Source organism: Toxotes jaculatrix, chromosome 14 (genome assembly GCF_017976425.1).
Source record: "Toxotes jaculatrix isolate fToxJac2 chromosome 14, fToxJac2.pri, whole genome shotgun sequence".
Lineage (NCBI taxonomy): Eukaryota > Metazoa > Chordata > Actinopteri > Toxotidae > Toxotes > Toxotes jaculatrix.
Window position 1 is genome coordinate 12,332,235 of NC_054407.1, and position 16,419 is coordinate 12,348,653.

Below are 16,419 nucleotides of genomic sequence, written 5' to 3' on the forward strand. Positions count from 1 at the left end.
GGACATCCAGTTTTAGACAAACAAGGCAAATGGACTTAAGTGCTTTGTGACTACAATCATAAAACTGAGGCTGAGTGTCTGGTTCTTTGTGGCTTTCACATTACATAATGATGATAGAATACACATTTTTCTTGTATGATTTATTGAAAAACAATATTCCAGTTTTAATGACCCCTCAATAATTAGACATAAATGTAGAAAGAGAGGGACTTTGGCTAATTTTCATTTGGACCAACACAGCAATAATAAAAAAGAGGTCTCAATTCATGATGCAAGGAATTTACGTTTAACTGTGGCCATTGTGCATATTATTTAACAAAAGAAAAAGAATTTGATTCTTGGCATCAAAGAGAGAGCATTTAGACGAACAAATTCACAAACAATGTATTCTAAATGAATATAGAGAATGTGGGAAAAAAAATTTGTGGCTAGTGCTTAGGGAATTTGGACTCATGACCTCATTATTTCTAAAATCCTTGGTATTGCCCATGCAGTTATATCTTTTTTTACATATATCACAAGACATGCAGACAAGACGTAAGTATGAAAAACAGACAGTTCTGAAGAGACATTTATGATCCTGTGGTCTGGCTGAGTCTCCTGTGCCAATGCAGTAGCTGCATTAGAGTATCAGAGATCTCCCTGTACCTCAGCCCATAGAGGTAAGGAGCAAACGCCCTGGGCAGCAACATAAAAATACACATATTTACTGTGCTGATCCACACACGAACATCTTGACTTATGTTTTTCCTCTGGAACAGGTAAAGCTCCATGGTGAAAACAAAGCCAGGGGCAAAGTAGAGCAGGAGCAGAACCCCATGGGCCAACAAGGTGACCCGGGCCCTAGAGAAGCGACTCTGCCAGATGCCCTGGGTCCTTGTTACCATGTAGAGCCGAATATAGCAGTAAAAAATGAGCATAGCGCAGATGAGTGCGGCGACAAAGAAGTAGATGTGGATCCCCACCGTGTTCTGGACTTGAATGAAGCCTAGGGAGATGAGGACCAGACAGACAGGCACCTTTTCGTGGGTGTTTCCCCTCTCCACCTCCATCATGATCACCAGGGTGAAAGGGTACGTGGCTGCCAGCACCCACACCCCTGCCAGTATGCAGTGGGTGCGGGCAGGTGGAAGAATGTCATGGTAATGGAGAGGCCAGCGGACGGCGGCGTAGGTGTCGACCACCATAAGAGTGACGGTGAGGATGGCACAGGAGTAGGTGGTGACAGTGACAGCTGTGACCAGCTCACAGACGAGCCAGGGTATCTGAGCTCTCACAGCGTTACAGATCACTGTGGCCAGGTTGAAGATGAGGAAGAGAATGTCTGCTGCGAGGGTGTTGGCCACCAGCAGGTAACGCGTCTCCTGACGCAAGGCACGGGACAGAAAGATGCATGTCAGGAGAACAGGGCTGGCTATCAACGTGACCAGAGTAATGACTGTCGTAGGGATGAAAAATAATTCGAGGTGCCACCTCTGCATACTGTCCACCCACTCCTGTGTGAGGTTTGAAATCAGTCCAGATGATGTCATTTTGTGACTGAGTTATGGAGGAGACACAGATGGGCTGAGGTGTGTTTTATGATGTGCTGATTACTTCCTCCAGCAGCTTCCTGCAGATGGAAAAACCATAAATAAATATCAAAAATCAGACCAGTGCAGCTTAAAGTGCTTCTTATTGAATCCCTTGTCACAATTTTGCTACTTTTAGGTAAATTAACTGTGTATTTGAAAACACTGCAGGGCTGTTCTGTAAGATAACCATAATGCCTTGCAACCAAATTAAAAACCAAACATGGGTATCCACATGAGGAAGAATAACAGCAGTAACTACTTTGTGAATTATGGTCTTTAAACAATCACTAGGTGTTCTCATATCCATCGTCTTGATGTATTGCAGGCTGGCCAAACCTGTAAATATACACATTTTTCATGCACTGCTTTGGCTGACTCCATCTTGATTATAATTACATTTATGCAAGTTTTGTCATTTCCCTCTTCCAGCAATTTATAGCCCATGTTAAATGAGTTCAGTCAAGATCATTATTAAAATAAGCAGCTGGAACCAACATATATACAGTAACGGACTCTGGCCCTTCAGTTGCAAAGGCTATCTGCTCTGTTCCAAATGAAAACAAATGCAAATGAAGTGGCTGAAGCTGTGAATAATTAACTTAATGGGAGAAACAGTGGAAAATATCAGTTAAACACACTGCAGAAAAATAATACAAATGACTCTTTTGGGGAATTTTGATAATAATGAATTTACCCACACTTTCAGGTGGGGCATAATTATTTAAAAGGATAAAGTTAAATCTTTAGGGGAATAATCCAGACATGGCAATGTTGCCGCCACCACCTCCTCAAATGCTTATGAATAATCAAAAATCTGAGACAAAAACAGAAAAGCACTTGGTTCTGTTCAAACTTTGCACAGACACACCCATTGACAATTTATTGATTGGCCAAAGGTGAGTTTTCTTACCTGATGTCCAGAACAGAAAAACCTCTTTGTGTTGCGCATCCATTAGGCTTAACGCTCCTATAAATCGATGGGTGGTTTGTACGACTTGTCTCGCCTGCCGGCCTTATCTGAAGCACTCTTTGTTGACTCATACAGATAATATATGGAAGGAGAAAGCTGCCGCCACTTGGCCGTAACATAGTAACGGGGCGGAGCTTTTCATCCTCTTCAGCGGCTCATGCTGTTGTTTTTTTCAGTGTTTTCTACCCCATATCTTTTAAATCTCATTCTGTCGAAGGAACTCATTTGAAAACTAGATCAAGTTCAATTTATTAAATTGACATTTCCCTCTTAATTTTACTGAACCAAGAACTATGGCAGTTAAGCATCTGCCTTAACTTATATGGCCTCTTATGGAAAGTCCAAAAACCTTTTTTGATGGTGAAAACGGTGTATGGCAGAAATGTTTAATCATCTTCATACCTGGTAGTTGTAATCCACCCATATAGAATCCTCATCTATCAGCATAACCTCACCGCATCTCACACCTGTATGAGCCAACTTAACTAGACACAATCCAAAATCAGCTCCAGAGAGTTCACTCAGTCCAATCTGTTGCTACCATGGATACATTCAAAAGAAACCCCACCAGGTAACAATAACCACAACATTGTTTCCATGTGTGTTTTAGATAAAAATATTCTATAGCACTTAATGATCAACCTGATTTCAACAAACAGTTGAAACAACAAACAAGTAATGTTTTATTCATTTACCATCAGATACGTCACCTTCTCTCATCGCTTCATTTCCTCTTTAAATTATTTCCAGTTCTCTCAGTCCACTGTCATTTCTTTCTTCTCTTCCTGTAGCCACTCCTGCCTCCAGTCTCCTCGTCTTCTTCATCCTCCTCTTCTTCCTCATAATCATCGCTATCAGCTTCAATGCTGCCATACTCCTTCTCCTGTTCCTGCCATTCTCTTTCCATCAGTCTCTGAAAGACCTCATACTCCTCCGCTGAGGCCTTTGCGATCACTTTGAGGAAGGTGCCCTGGTCAACGTTAAGGATGCTGTCCAGTTTAGGGTTGACGATGGTCGTCTGTCCTTTCTTGTCTGGGGTTTGGTACAGACCCCTACGCTCCAGAAAACAGTGTCGACAGCGAATCTCGTCTAGGCTGTAACGGAACAATCTGGACTTCATCATGTCAGCCTGTTTGACACCCATTCGGAAGTAAATGTACTGTGGAGGGAAGGACAAATAATATTTGCTATTACAACTGACATTTTAGAGCTACACAAAAAAAAAATTCAACAAATATTTAATTATGTCAAAGCAAACAGTAAGAGGTTATGCAGCAGATATGACACACTATTATCTGGATACAAAAAAGATCAGACTATCGGTGTCTAAATGGTAAGTTCCCAGGTTAAAAGCAGCTCCATTTCATAGAGACTTTCAATTCATACAAATAATAACACAACACCACAGACATTCAAAACTGTTGTTGGTTCAGGGCTGTGGAGTTCAACTATAGCCACCAGAGGGAGTACTACAGCTGTGTATCGTTTCCATTCACACACATTCTAAACAGGTTTTGAGTACACCGTGTGCTCACACTGGAAAAAAAAAACTAATTCAAGTCAGGATGCAGACTTTAAAATGTACACACTCTTGTGGAGGTAATGGAGGAGCTGCTCACAGCTGAAACCAGATTGTTGATGGTGGTGAAACAGAACAATCGTAGTACGACTGACATCTGTCAGTGCAAGCCTAACTTCTGTATAAGGCAAAATTATAATGTAATATGATTTCTTGTATACTACATAGCAAAAACAAAAGATAAATAAAAAAATATATCACTATGCAAGGGTGTTTTCTTTTACAACTAGTGTGGCCTTTGATATGATGTTCATGATGATGATCATGTTTTGAGGAAGTCAATAAATCTGTATCTGTTAACCATGAGAACCATGGGAACTGTGTCCCGTCCTCTATATATGGAAGTTCAATTAAATTTTGTTGAACCTTATTTCATTTAGGCCTACAACTCTCAATTATCATCATCATAAATTAATCATTTTTATTCATTGTTTAAGCATTTACAACATAAAATGTTTGAAAAAAAAAAAAAAAAAAGGAAAAATGCTCATCATCTTGTTTGCTTTACTTGCTGACCTGAAACTTGTACTCCACCTGACCCAGATCCTCCAGTACTATGGCCGGAGAGTCTCTGAGGATGTCTGTGACCTGCTGGACAGTAAACAGACACTTCTCTCTGAGAAACATCACCACATGTTTTACTGTCTTCACAGGAACAGTAAGGATCTGGGGGTAATGGGCCACCACTCTCTGAAGACTGCCTGTGGGGGAGATACAAGGTTAAAACCTTAATATTTAGAGCACCCAGTACATATTAAGTACTCTGGGCACAAACTGCTTCCAGCTAAAGAAATGTTTGTATAAACTGTGCTGTACAAACATAATGATCTCACCTTCAGCTAAACCCAGTTTCCTCAGGTTGCTTATGCGCTGCTGAAGCTGCGACTCTTTGACAGCGTAAAGCTCAGGACATTTCTGCAGCAGCTTCTGCACACTGGAAGGATTGAGCCCCAACACTAACAGAGTTGTGATAGTTGACAGGACATGTTTGTTAGCACTCCCTCCTCTGACTTTTGACACAGCCTCATATATTTGCTCCGCCTGGGTGTCTGTGAATCCCATTTCGACTAAAGACTGCAGGGACAGCTCTGTGACAGGACTCTCAGACACTTGACTAAGTTTATAGTTGTTTTGGATTGGCTGCAGAGAAGTCTGGCTGGTGGAGGAACAGAGTAATCCGCATCCGACGCATACAGGCTGGACACGGCATCCCCCGAACTGAAGCGGACTGAGCCGAGAGGAGGCGGCAGTCCTCACAGTCCAGCGGAGAACCTGTGGAAAATTAAATACGTACCTGATTTAACTTTTGTTACTGGAGAAAGGACAATTTAATACGATAGAGTTGCGACCTTAGCTGTGCTTTCGTTAGCTCAAGTTAGCAAACATTAAGGTTATAGCCGGAGTTAATACGTTGTGTGGCAAATTGTAGCAGTCGTTTCTACGACATTATTCCAGTACGCGACTCACTAATGTTAAATAACGCGTTTGGAATATGAATCAGATAAGAAGATTTTCTAGCTTTCTGGTTCACCTGACGTGCTGCCATAGCGGTCCCCATGCTTGTCCGTCACATATATACATCCGTGTAGTCAGATGTAATCTAGGGTACAGGAGACAAAGGTTCCGGCCCGGCCAAGTGTTTTGATATCCAACGTGTCTTACACTTACACTGCGTGCTAAAATCAGACCGCTTCAGGATTTTAATTGCAACTAGACTGAATGAAGATATTCAAATATTCTGGCAAGTGCGGTATTCTGCAGGTAATGAGGATAACCCATAAAGTTTTTTAAATTACTCAAGCCTATTATTAGATGGGAAAATAATTGCAATTAGTTTAAAATGAATTAAACTGATCAGGCCATTAACTTTTTTCACTGATGTTGATAAAAGGTATTCCCAAGACAAGTTTACAAATGCCACCTGAAATGGCAAAAGTCATACAGTGTTGTTCTGTGTTTGCTGGCTAAACAAACACACATAAAATTCAAATAAATTCACAATTTTGCATGACAAAACAATACTATAGTTCTGGTTAACAGTCCATTCCTCAACTATTACCTTGAAAAACACAAGAACAAGTTTGTGGTAAAATATTTATTAATGTATAAAAATAAATAGATAAAATATTGTAAATATACTTACAATTTTTAATCAAACTGGATCAAGAAAGAAATCATCAAGGTTGTGGTCATGTGGATTTTGGTGGCAATGCTGGATCCCTGTGAATCATTACTATGATTTTGATAATTAAAATATTCCCTAAATCTAAAGAATAAATAAAATAGATTAATTAAGTATTTCCACAAGTACTTTTTGACAACCCAACAGCTTGGCTATGATGCTCATTACACCTGATAGCAAACTGTGTATACTTCATAAAAACAAAAAGGTGCAATTCGTCTTGATTCTAGACAGAGTAGAGTTTGATCATGGCCTTGGACTAAAACAAGATTCCCTTTTCTTATTTTGCACTTCATGTCCTCTTTGCACAGCTGCAGATCAAATGATGGACGGATGGTTGAACTTCACTCCCTTTAAATTCAGTCTTTAGTCGTCATGCAGGTACTTCTGGAGCTCAGTCTCCAGGGCCACCATTGACAACCTCTCATCCTCATCTTCCTCCTCCTCATCATCTGGTAGAGTCTCATCACCGTGGTCTGGGAACAAGTCTCGTCTATTGTAAACTTCAGAACTGGACTCCTGGTGCTGTGGTGAGCCTGCTAAAAGAAGAGAGAGTCCTGAGTACAAGAGTTCTCGTCTGTCCCTGTCATTCATTTTGAAAACTAAGAATACAGCAGTTTACAAATGATAAAACCTCTAACCTCATCACATCTGAAGGGGAAAACATGGGTTGCCATAGTCAGTCTCGTATACAGTACTCACAATAGCTCTGAACTGCAGGAACCACCTCAGTCCAGCTGTACTCCGCCAGGGAAATGGGCTGGCTGATCCAGGACTGTAGCAGCAGCTGGTCCAGAGTCATCCTCTGAGCAGGATCAGGGTGCAGCAGCCCACATAGCACACCACTGAGCTCTGAGAGAGCACAGAGAAAAAATCAGCACTGAGTTGCGAAAAAAAAAAAGTTTTTGGAAACAGAAATGGTGATTTTCTGTGACAGCCATTGATAACGTGACAGGAAAAACTATTTTCAGCCAACAGCAAAGAACAGCAGTATACCTGGAGAGAGGGGGAACGGCGGCTTGAGTTTGGCATCCAGGATCTCACCCACATCACAGAAGGGGTTCTCACTGAATAGCAGAGTGTATAGCAAAACCCCCAGAGACCACATCTCCAGCTCTGGACCCTCATAGCTACGGAAAAAAAGCACCAGAGAGGAGACAAAAAATAACTAAAATAAGCTTGACAGCATGGAAAACATGCCAGTATTTTATTTGGTTATTTTAGTGTTTATATCTGACTTTCCTAACTTTACAATGGACATATCCTTGAAGCTACAGTGTTTACCTGTACATTGTTAAGGGTAATGGGTCATAAAAGTCATACATGTTTGGTAAACAGTGCTCAGACCTAGCTTTTGCTGTAATTCACAGGTATTATATACTCACGGATTTCCCTGCAGCACCTCCGGGGAGCAGTACTCCAGTGTGCCGCAGAAATTGTAAAAGAGCTTCCCGGGAGCCATCATGGCAGCAGAGCCGAAATCTATCAGTCGAATGTGGAAACACTTGTCGATGATGATGTTCTCATCTTTTATGTCTCTGTGGAGGATGTTCTTAGTCCTCAGGTAGAACACAGCTGCCACCAGCTGAAAAACAGAGAGAACCCCTAGTTTAACAAGGAGCAAATGAACAATTCACTTCACATTTCAAACCCCATTTGTCTGTCATATGCAATTTTTTAAAAATCCATATACAAACCTGTCGAAAGATGTAGCTGGCCAGGGGCTCATCCAGCCTCGGCTGCATGTCAATGAATTCAAAAAGGTCTAAACCGTCTCCGTGCTTCTCCATCACCATTTGGAAGTAACTCCCATTTTCAAACACCTCCAGAACCTAGCGGCACACACATGAATGATGTAGAGCAAAGGAATTTAATATTAGAAGCGAATGTTTTCGGAAACCTTGTGACTTAAGTGTTCTGATGTGACAAACCAGTTACCTTAACAATGTTGTGGTGCTGTACTCGTGTCAGTATGGCAATCTCTTGGCTGACTCGTCCCAGCATGGGGTCATCTACCCAGCAGTCACTCACTATCCTGGCCTTACTTATGAACTTCACTATCACCTGCAAATTTTGACAGTTTGGTAAAGAGGCGATATCACAAGCTTAGCCTCTTACAAAATCTTTTTACACAGAAATCGTTCCTTATATAGGAATAGTATGACTCCGCAACAATGAAAACTGTTTCTTACTTCTTGTCCATCACAGCGCCTTACTGCCTTCCAGACGAAACCAAAGGCTCCTTTACCCACAGCTTTGATCGGCTGGTACTCTTCCTCAAACTGCCCGTCACAGGCTCGAGACTGCTCTAAGTCCATGGTGGAGCGTAGCGCCTCCCCGTGACTGGCCTCACCAATCCTCTGAAGGAAGAAATGAGTAAATGAATGACTTGAAAGCAGAAAAATACTTTCAATATTCTGACAGCGAAATATTATATACCATACTAACTTATTACTCAAGATCTCTATCGACACCAACCTCTCCTAGACTGGCTCCTGACTGGCTGTGCAGCGATCGATCTGTTTGCAAAACTGTCCCCTGCTGCTCAGGCCTACTAATCCACACACAGAACACAGAGCTTCCATCAGGGAGGTTAGTCCTGCACACATCACACTGCACATCTGGAGAGAGGAGAAAAAAAAGAAGTTAAAGTCTGTTTGCTTATACATAATAGTATAATAGATAAAAGCATAAAGCATAATAGATTTTAAAGAAGAAAACAGAATAACAGGGAACATTTTATTTGTACCAACCTGCTCTGGTGCCATCTCTGTGGTATGCACTTCCTTCAAATCGCCCCTCCTGTATCTCTGTAGCGTCTGAGGACAGGGTGTGTCCGTTTACCTTTTGTTTCTTAGGTGTAGATGTGGCAGGGATGTCTGTAATTGACTGAACCCCACCATTCATTTGTATGCAAAACTCCTCGCTCTTTCCTTTGTGAATTGAAGAGAGAGCTGCCCACTGATCCCGCTCGCCTAGTCCTTCCCTTGAGCCATTTCTGGCCTCCACGGCAGCGTCCCCAGCCTCAACAGGCTCTGCTTCCTGGTCAGACCCTACCCCGCATGGGGAGGGAGCCTGCAGGAGCTCGGCTGTATTGCAGGATGTCATGGAGCGCTGGTTGTCATCGTTGTACCCTCCACCGCTGAGCAGCTCTATACTACCGCTCAGATCTAGGTCAGCCAGGGCCCGGGTGACCAGATCACCATTGCTGTTGAGGTCCAGGAAGCAGCTGGCTGAGTCCACTATGTGTGCTGAACGAGACTCCTCGGCTTGGCCGGGGTCAGAGCCACCATTACCCGCAAACTTTTCACAGAAGCCAGAGGAAGACCTGGAAAATTGAGTTTCAACAAACTAATTACAAAGAATGACAAACTGCGGCACTAGATTGGCAAATCTTTCCATAACAAACAGATCCAGATGGTATTATTTTATCAAAAGGAGGTGGGGAAATGTGAAAATTGCTGAAGAACGTTGCCAGTTTTCTGTCCAGTCTCAAACTGGCGTGTCATTGTCTTTCAGGGCTGCATTGCACCCACATAGCTGTAAATTCTGGGCTATTTCAGGCTACTTTGCCAGTAAAAGATGCAAATGAAAAGCAGTTCAATACAAATGGATGTTATGGAATCGCTCTGCAGTTGTCACGCCAGGAGAGATGTGATTTCTTCTACATTAAGGTACTTAACAAAATTTTAACCACTTTCCACAGTGACACTTCAACCCTTAAGCAGTCAGCCTTAAAACAATCTGAATGAAGATATGGAGGGAATGAAATAGATGTTAAAAATGCAGCAGGCATTGTGGTATGTGAAGCACTGCTAATTTCCCCCTGTCTTTAAGCCTTGATTACTGACATAAAAGATGGGCTGTCTTAACAATTAGATGTAAGATGTGGTGATAATTACATGTAAATAAGGTTAGAGCCAGTTGTATATTTGGTGGTAAAGATGTGATGGATGAAAGGCCTCTTAAGACAAAGACACAGGTTCTCCCCTCACCTGCTCTCCAGTGAAATGATCTCAAAGCTGGAGTCTTGGAGGACAGAAGCACATGATCGGTGGTCTTTAGGTCCCCCATGGGAGGTGCCACCCACCCTTCCAACAGCATGTCCTCTCTGAGGGGACATTTCTACACAGGGAAACAAAAACACTGAAATCAATGCAGTTTTTCAAACACTCCAAACAATGTTAAACCTTTACAGATGGCATGTTGTCCAGAATGTTTTGTTCATTTTCCTCTGACGTAGGAGGAAAAGAGGAGTTTCAGTAACCTTTCCAATATGTACTGTAGTTCTGCAATGTAGTTTCTGGGTTGCAAGGAAGAACTACAAATAAATGACCGTATGGAAAACAGAACTAATACAACAGTTCAGTTGTACACCTGAGGATAATCTCACCTGTGATAATCTCAATGGCTGGTTGGTTATTTTCCTGAGCCCCATTGCAGAGCTGCTGGTCTGGGTTATGGTGCTGTGGTTCGGCGAGAACCTGGCAGCAGGTGTCTTCTTCTGGAGGTTCCACCCAGGCAAATGTCTTGAGGAGTGCCTGAGTGGTATCTCCGCTGTCTAGCTGGCTACTGAAGGGAGCAACCTGTGCTGCCTCTTCCATCAGCTCTGTCGTGTCATCGGCCCTGAGGAAATATTATTGTAAACATTGTATTGCCATACAAGATCAAATAAGAATGTAATGGTCAAACATTATAAAGGCAAAATAATGGAAAAAGTATTCAGTTTTCCTTGGTGTAGTGAATCACATGATAAAGTGGGTTTTTAACCAATAATGTACCACATAAATGTTTGAGGAACTTAACTGTGTTTGATTCATGGCAATGCAAGGGAGATTTTATTAACACTGTGGAATACTGTGCTAAATAATGAACTAAATGACATAGATACTTATGCAACACTGCAGCAATGCCTCAGTAATAGTAAGTAGTTCTCTACAGATCTGATCCATCATTCAACGTATTTCCAGGTGGGCACGCACGCACACGCACACACACACGCACATGCACACGCACACATACTTTCTTTGTGGTCTTTTTTGTCACTAAACCTCACTTTAGCATAAACCAGAACTGTTTTTAAACCAAACACGTTGTGACATTATTTGTCCAACAGATGGCAAAAGAGAGGACTTTTAATAGATTGTAAATCCAGATTTGGTGATCTTCATCTTCCATTGTCAAGTGATGATTTTATTATACCATAAGGTGAAACTACTCTGACCCCACACTGCAACAGCTGAACAATTCTGATCCTAAAAGCTTAGAAAAACTTGGCTGAGAAAAAAGACAAAAATAAACTATGGTAAAAGCTTATTTGTGAAGGGAAATGTGTAACTTAAAGAGTGTTTTAGTGTCTCTGCCTGCTGGTTAGACACACAGAAAGGGTATCAGGCTGGTCCATAGAGTTGCTGTTGCTGTTTTTCAGATGCACTGCAAAGCACATTAAGTATGCATGCAGTCTCCTGCTTTTAGATGTCTGAATGCTGCCACAGCAGCTTCTGTCTATCTATTAATTGAGAAAATACAACAAGCACACATTCTGTCCATTATTAATTTAAATGTCTGGTGGCATATAACCTTCCGTCAAAGTTAAACACATTCAAATTCGAGAAGTTGATTATCCTTGTTGAACATGAAGTCATTGAGTTCTCGAGCAACAAAATATTCAGCTGGCATATGACAGCAACCACACAGGGAAGTTTACTTACATAACCACTCGTGTAGAGGTGACTGCAGGGGGGGAAAGAGTTGACAAAGCACTGCCCTGTTTCTCCAGCCTGGTGCTGCTTCCAGTGAAGATCCTTCCTCTACCTGTCGAGGTTCTTTCCATGACGGCCTGACGCACCATGGCCATATCTCCAGCCACAAGTGAGGACGGATCTGGGATTGAGAGAAAGAAACAAATGATTAAATCACACACAGTTTAAAAAAATAGCACAGTTTGACAAGACAAAATAAAAAGACACATCAGTAAAGAAAGCACTGTGACGTGCATATATGTTGTTTTACCACAGACAACACACTAATCACAGCAAGTAGGTTGTGAAACTGTACCAACTTCTACACATCACAAATGGATACAAATGCTCACCAGATTTTCCTGATATTTTGGATGAGGCTGTACTTTTACCAGCCTCTGCTTGAGAATCAGGGAATGGACAGGCCTTTCTGTCTGAGTCAGACATCCATCCGTAGAAACCAGGCATCAGGAAAGTGACACTCTGTTGATGACAAAGCAGCAGTGACAGAAGTGAGGGTTGGAACGGACCTCAGTCCAAACAGCCTCCTGTTCAGCTAATCATGTTGGCTAACCTTTCCTAACAGCTCGTCCTTGCTGTAGCCAAACAGACCGAGGGCCAGGTGGTTGTGGATGCTGGAGATGGAGCCGTCAGGGCGGAGCAGCAGGAGGCCACTCAGAGGAGCAAACACCCAAACTGTTCCAGAGTACTCCAGTGCAGGGCTTGGGGAGGTGAAACTGCTGTCCAATTTGATGTCTATCAGAGTCCACACATGTTAAAGACGCACAATTAACTACAGTAGGTCTACTCAATTACAGTGTTTGGTGAATAATCTTACATACAAACAGCAAGTAAATGGAAATTAAACACTTCAAATTCTACTACTACCACGGCTAGTGCCATATATGATCAGCATGGGTTATATTATGTTTTATGCATGTCTATGTAGCAACTCCTCTGTTGCTGTTCTGTGAAAACCATGTATTGCCGAACTGTCAGTGTTTCATAAGCTAAGAAAAATAGCTTTTTACAGTTTTGTGGCATCTAATTTGCAGACACTCCAATGGCAATGATTTTGAATCCATCTGTTTTTCATTGGACAACATTTATAATCCTTTAGGCTGGTTTGATCTCAACTCGCCCACCCATTTGTTGATGCCGCTGTTATGATTTTGGCATATGCTGGCATGATTTGTTACAATTTCTCCTAACATTAAACAACTTTGCTAACATTTTTAACTGGGATTTATCATCTTAGCCATGCTTGTCATTTACTTCACATTTTGATTACTTTTCCACCAGGATGGGAATTTTTTTTAATCTATCCCCTGCATATTTTTCATATAAAGTCTGGACTCTGACACTGCAAGATGTTTGGGCAGGATAACGGCATGACATAGTGGATTATGCACCACTTTTCTCAAAATAATATTGAGCGTGTTTTAATCCCTCTGTGACCTAGCCATAGGTGCCAGCTTAGTCTTAACAACAAACTGAACAACGTACCAGAGGACTGCTCTTTTCCATGAGGCTGCTTGTAGTTTTCAGAGTGTACCTTGCACACAGGCGAGGTGAAAGGGGAGCAAGGCTGCTTGGTCTGTGGATCTGATCTTTCAAGACTATCTGTTGGGCAGGTGCAACCAGTCCCATTGTTTTGGTGCTGGGGTTTTCCACACAGCACTACTCCCTGAAGTTTGATGCACAGCGGGACAGATGCACCCCCTTTGCTTTTACCGTACTCTCTCTGAACCCTCAGCATCTAAAAGAAGGAAGGAAAAGCAAAGTCAAAGATGACAGACTTAGAAAAACACCTGGGCTTAAAACGTTGTGGAATATAATTTCTTTTCTGCGTGTTCCTGGCCTGTCTAAGAAGCACATTGGTAAACAGAAACTTAAAAGCAAAGCTTAAGAAATAGAGCTTTCCATAGCTGAGTGGGACAATTTTGTCCCACTTTCTGTAAGTAGGTGTGCTTACTTTGGGTAAAGCATGACTGCAGAGGGGGATTTGTAAAGAGGGGATTAGCTCCCTAACAGACACCCCTTTTAAGTCGTCAGGATGGTGGTATCCATGGAGATGGGCAAATGCCAAGTCACAGGTTAGGATATTGCCCTAGAAATGAAATCAAAGGTATAACAAACAATTGTTTGGGTTAGAATGAGTCAGAAAATTACTTGACTTAGTAGGACACAAATGAAGATGGGAAAGGAGTAATAAATAACAATAATAAATAAACATTTTTTAAAAGACAGGAAAGAGGGAATTCTCATTAAAAATGTATTTAAAAAAAAAGAAAAAGAAGAATCACACTACCAGGGCCACTAAATGATGATTTACTTACATCTTGTGAAAAGGAGAAAAAGGATGATAACCGTTCCACATTTTCCATCATGACAAGCCATTGCTCTTCATTTTGTGACAGTTTGTGGGTACATACTGACACTGGCACCTCTCCAGAAAGTGTCACAACATCCACCTACAGAAAAGTATTTAACATACAAAAAACACTTTTATTTACACACAGACACATTCTTGCAGAGGTGGTGTAGGAAATTAAAGACATTTGACTGAATAGTGCTTGATATAATCATGATAACCATTTAAGGAAAATTCAGTGCATAGTTATTTTCATTTTTCACATGTTTTTAGTCAGTATATTTCATACCACTTTTCCAGACACAGACGCAACAGTTCCATCCACGAGTGGAAAATCTTCTTCCAGTGCTTGTTCCAGGACCTGACTGGTTTTCTTCAAAAAACAGGACAGCCTTTTTCCAATCAGCTCATTAGCGGTGCACTCAAACAGTTTGTAGGCCTGTTCATTCGCTGACAAAATCTGAAAATAAACACAAAAACACATTAACAGGGTATGCTCTAGCTGCAGTAATGTTTGACCAATTCTGCTCAGCTGCCACTGCTCAAATTACGTGCACACACAGTACCTCTCTGGTTTTATGGTCGACAGTAAGAATGACTTTGTTTGGGTTGATGACGGAGGGAGATCCTGACAGGCCAAAGTTTCCAGAGATTAGCTGACAGAACAGGCTTTCCTCTGTCTCAGACATTGTGGATGGGTGTGGCAGACAGACAGCAGAAACCAGGGAGCCAGGATGTAAGCTAGAGATTTGGTGGTTTCTTGCTGCGACAGAACTGCAAACATCCAAACATTCACCTGTGGGCAAAAATTGGGGACATATATATATATATATATATATATTTTAAGCCCTATTTCCCTCCTTATTTTTCCAGTTAGGGCTTTGTATTAGCCCAAGCCCACATCCTCAAATAGCTTGGTTTGTGCAAAAATTTGTCCCAAACTCAAATATAGCCAGGTTATCTTCATCAGTGATAAAGAAAACAGCAACTTAAACTTTTTTGGCACTTTTGCGTGATGATTTATAAGGGTAATAGATAATCAAAACAGTTTATGTGTCGACTGATTAATCGTCTCAGCTCTACCCACAATTATAACCATATAACCGTGGCCTGTATGTGCCACGTTAATACGCACCCGTCAAGGAACCAGGACAATAACGACGTTGCACATCCAAAAGCCTCTTTTTCCATAAAGGTCTCTGAGTGTAGGGGTAGGACTTATTCAGGTCAAAGTCATCTTCCAGGAGATTAGAGGAGAGGTCGGGCACCACACAAATCGTGTCTCCTTTACATCTAATGCCATTGCTCACCCCAAAACGAGCCTCAGTTGACAGCGACATTGCTGTTAATTATCCTGCTAGGACTGACAATAATATAGAGTGATAACAGGTTCAAGCATTGTAATATTAATGTAAACTGACAGATTAGCTGATTAGAGCAGACTCGGCTAACCGAGTTATTGTTTTATTGATAACGTTTCAGTTGTTCTGGTTCTAGCGTCTAATTTGAGGACGAAGTCCGACACAACACTCACCTCAAGTTGTAGAAAGATACAGTGAGGCTTGTATTTTCCGAGCTGTTAGGACAGACAATAGGCACAGCAGTTTCGGTTGACGCTAGTTGACAAGGTAACGTTACCTCCCCTGCGCTACCGGGCTAGCTAGCCATCTGCTAACTTCGCTGCTAACGTTACCGCAAACAAAACGCCGCCGTGCTCTGTTTGATTTAGAAATAACAGAGTTTGCCGCTGATATTCTGACCGACTTTGTTCATAGTTGACGTTACCGTAGCATTAGCACAATTTCCACACCAGCCCAAAAGGTCAGTCTTGAATAAAAGCAGATTTTATTACGACTATTTCACCTCGTCCAAACTGTAGTTTTTGTAAACCGCGGGTTTCAACCTCCTGTCGAGTAGACTAGAGTAGAAGTCGTCTGTAGCCAATCAAATATCAGGGTTCCAAACAGGAAAAACTCATTGGATAATTTACCGGAAACGC

General features: G+C 41.8%; 3 protein-coding genes across 4 annotated transcripts; all 3 read right to left on the reverse strand.

The window, feature by feature from the left end:
• Positions 1-144: 144 nt before the first annotated feature.
• LOC121193765 (probable G-protein coupled receptor 148) lies at positions 145-3,376 on the reverse strand. The gene is made up of 2 exons (XM_041056227.1): positions 3,240-3,376; positions 145-1,612 (listed from the first exon to the last, which is right to left on the reverse strand). Exon 2 carries the CDS (start codon positions 1,530-1,532, stop codon positions 573-575), a length of 960 nt encoding a protein of 319 aa, XP_040912161.1. The 5' UTR covers positions 1,533-1,612; positions 3,240-3,376; the 3' UTR covers positions 145-572.
• On the reverse strand, positions 1,665-5,688 carry mterf4 (mitochondrial transcription termination factor 4). The gene is made up of 4 exons (XM_041056226.1): positions 5,655-5,688; positions 4,957-5,395; positions 4,640-4,824; positions 1,665-3,703 (listed from the first exon to the last, which is right to left on the reverse strand). Exons 1-4 carry the CDS (start codon positions 5,679-5,681, stop codon positions 3,311-3,313), a joined length of 1,044 nt encoding a protein of 347 aa, XP_040912160.1. The 5' UTR covers positions 5,682-5,688; the 3' UTR covers positions 1,665-3,310.
• Positions 5,689-6,422: 734 nt separating this feature from the next.
• pask (PAS domain containing serine/threonine kinase) lies at positions 6,423-16,299 on the reverse strand. 2 transcript variants are annotated; one of them, XM_041055414.1, is made up of 21 exons: positions 15,955-16,299; positions 15,556-15,783; positions 14,987-15,216; positions 14,710-14,880; positions 14,386-14,520; positions 14,022-14,156; positions 13,553-13,805; positions 12,621-12,802; positions 12,400-12,529; positions 12,017-12,188; positions 10,699-10,931; positions 10,301-10,430; positions 9,059-9,633; positions 8,784-8,926; positions 8,498-8,665; positions 8,244-8,369; positions 8,003-8,137; positions 7,691-7,890; positions 7,302-7,435; positions 7,008-7,157; positions 6,423-6,841 (listed from the first exon to the last, which is right to left on the reverse strand). In XM_041055414.1, the coding sequence occupies exons 2-21, from the start codon at positions 15,758-15,760 to the stop codon at positions 6,672-6,674; spliced, it is 3,777 nt and encodes a 1,258-aa protein (XP_040911348.1). In that variant the 5' UTR covers positions 15,761-15,783; positions 15,955-16,299; the 3' UTR covers positions 6,423-6,671. The 2 variants fall into 2 exon arrangements, with proteins under 2 accessions (XP_040911348.1, XP_040911346.1); XM_041055412.1 differs by having other exon boundaries at positions 6,423-6,844.
• Between the last annotated feature and the right edge of the window lie 120 nt (positions 16,300-16,419).

Excerpts from the sequence above, each read along its gene's own strand:
- mterf4 (XM_041056226.1), bottom strand. The coding sequence starts at position 5,681 with ATGGGGACCGCTATGGCAGCACGTCAG. Across the intron at positions 5,396-5,654 it reads CCGCTATGGCAGCACGTCAG|GTTCTCCGCTGGACTGTGAG; the intron begins GTGAACCAGAAA and ends AATTTTCCACAG. Across the intron at positions 3,704-4,639 it reads AGGTGGAGTACAAGTTTCAG|TACATTTACTTCCGAATGGG; the intron begins GTCAGCAAGTAA and ends TTCCCTCCACAG.
- LOC121193765 (XM_041056227.1), bottom strand. The coding sequence starts at position 1,532 with ATGACATCATCTGGACTGATTTCAAACCTCACACAGGAGTGGGTGGAC.
- pask (XM_041055412.1), bottom strand. The coding sequence starts at position 15,760 with ATGTCGCTGTCAACTGAGGCTCGTTTTGGGGTGAGCAATGGCATTAGA. Across the intron at positions 14,157-14,385 it reads TTTTCTCCTTTTCACAAGAT|GGCAATATCCTAACCTGTGA; the intron begins GTAAGTAAATCA and ends TTTCATTTCTAG. Across the intron at positions 12,530-12,620 it reads AGGACGAGCTGTTAGGAAAG|AGTGTCACTTTCCTGATGCC; the intron begins GTTAGCCAACAT and ends TGTCATCAACAG.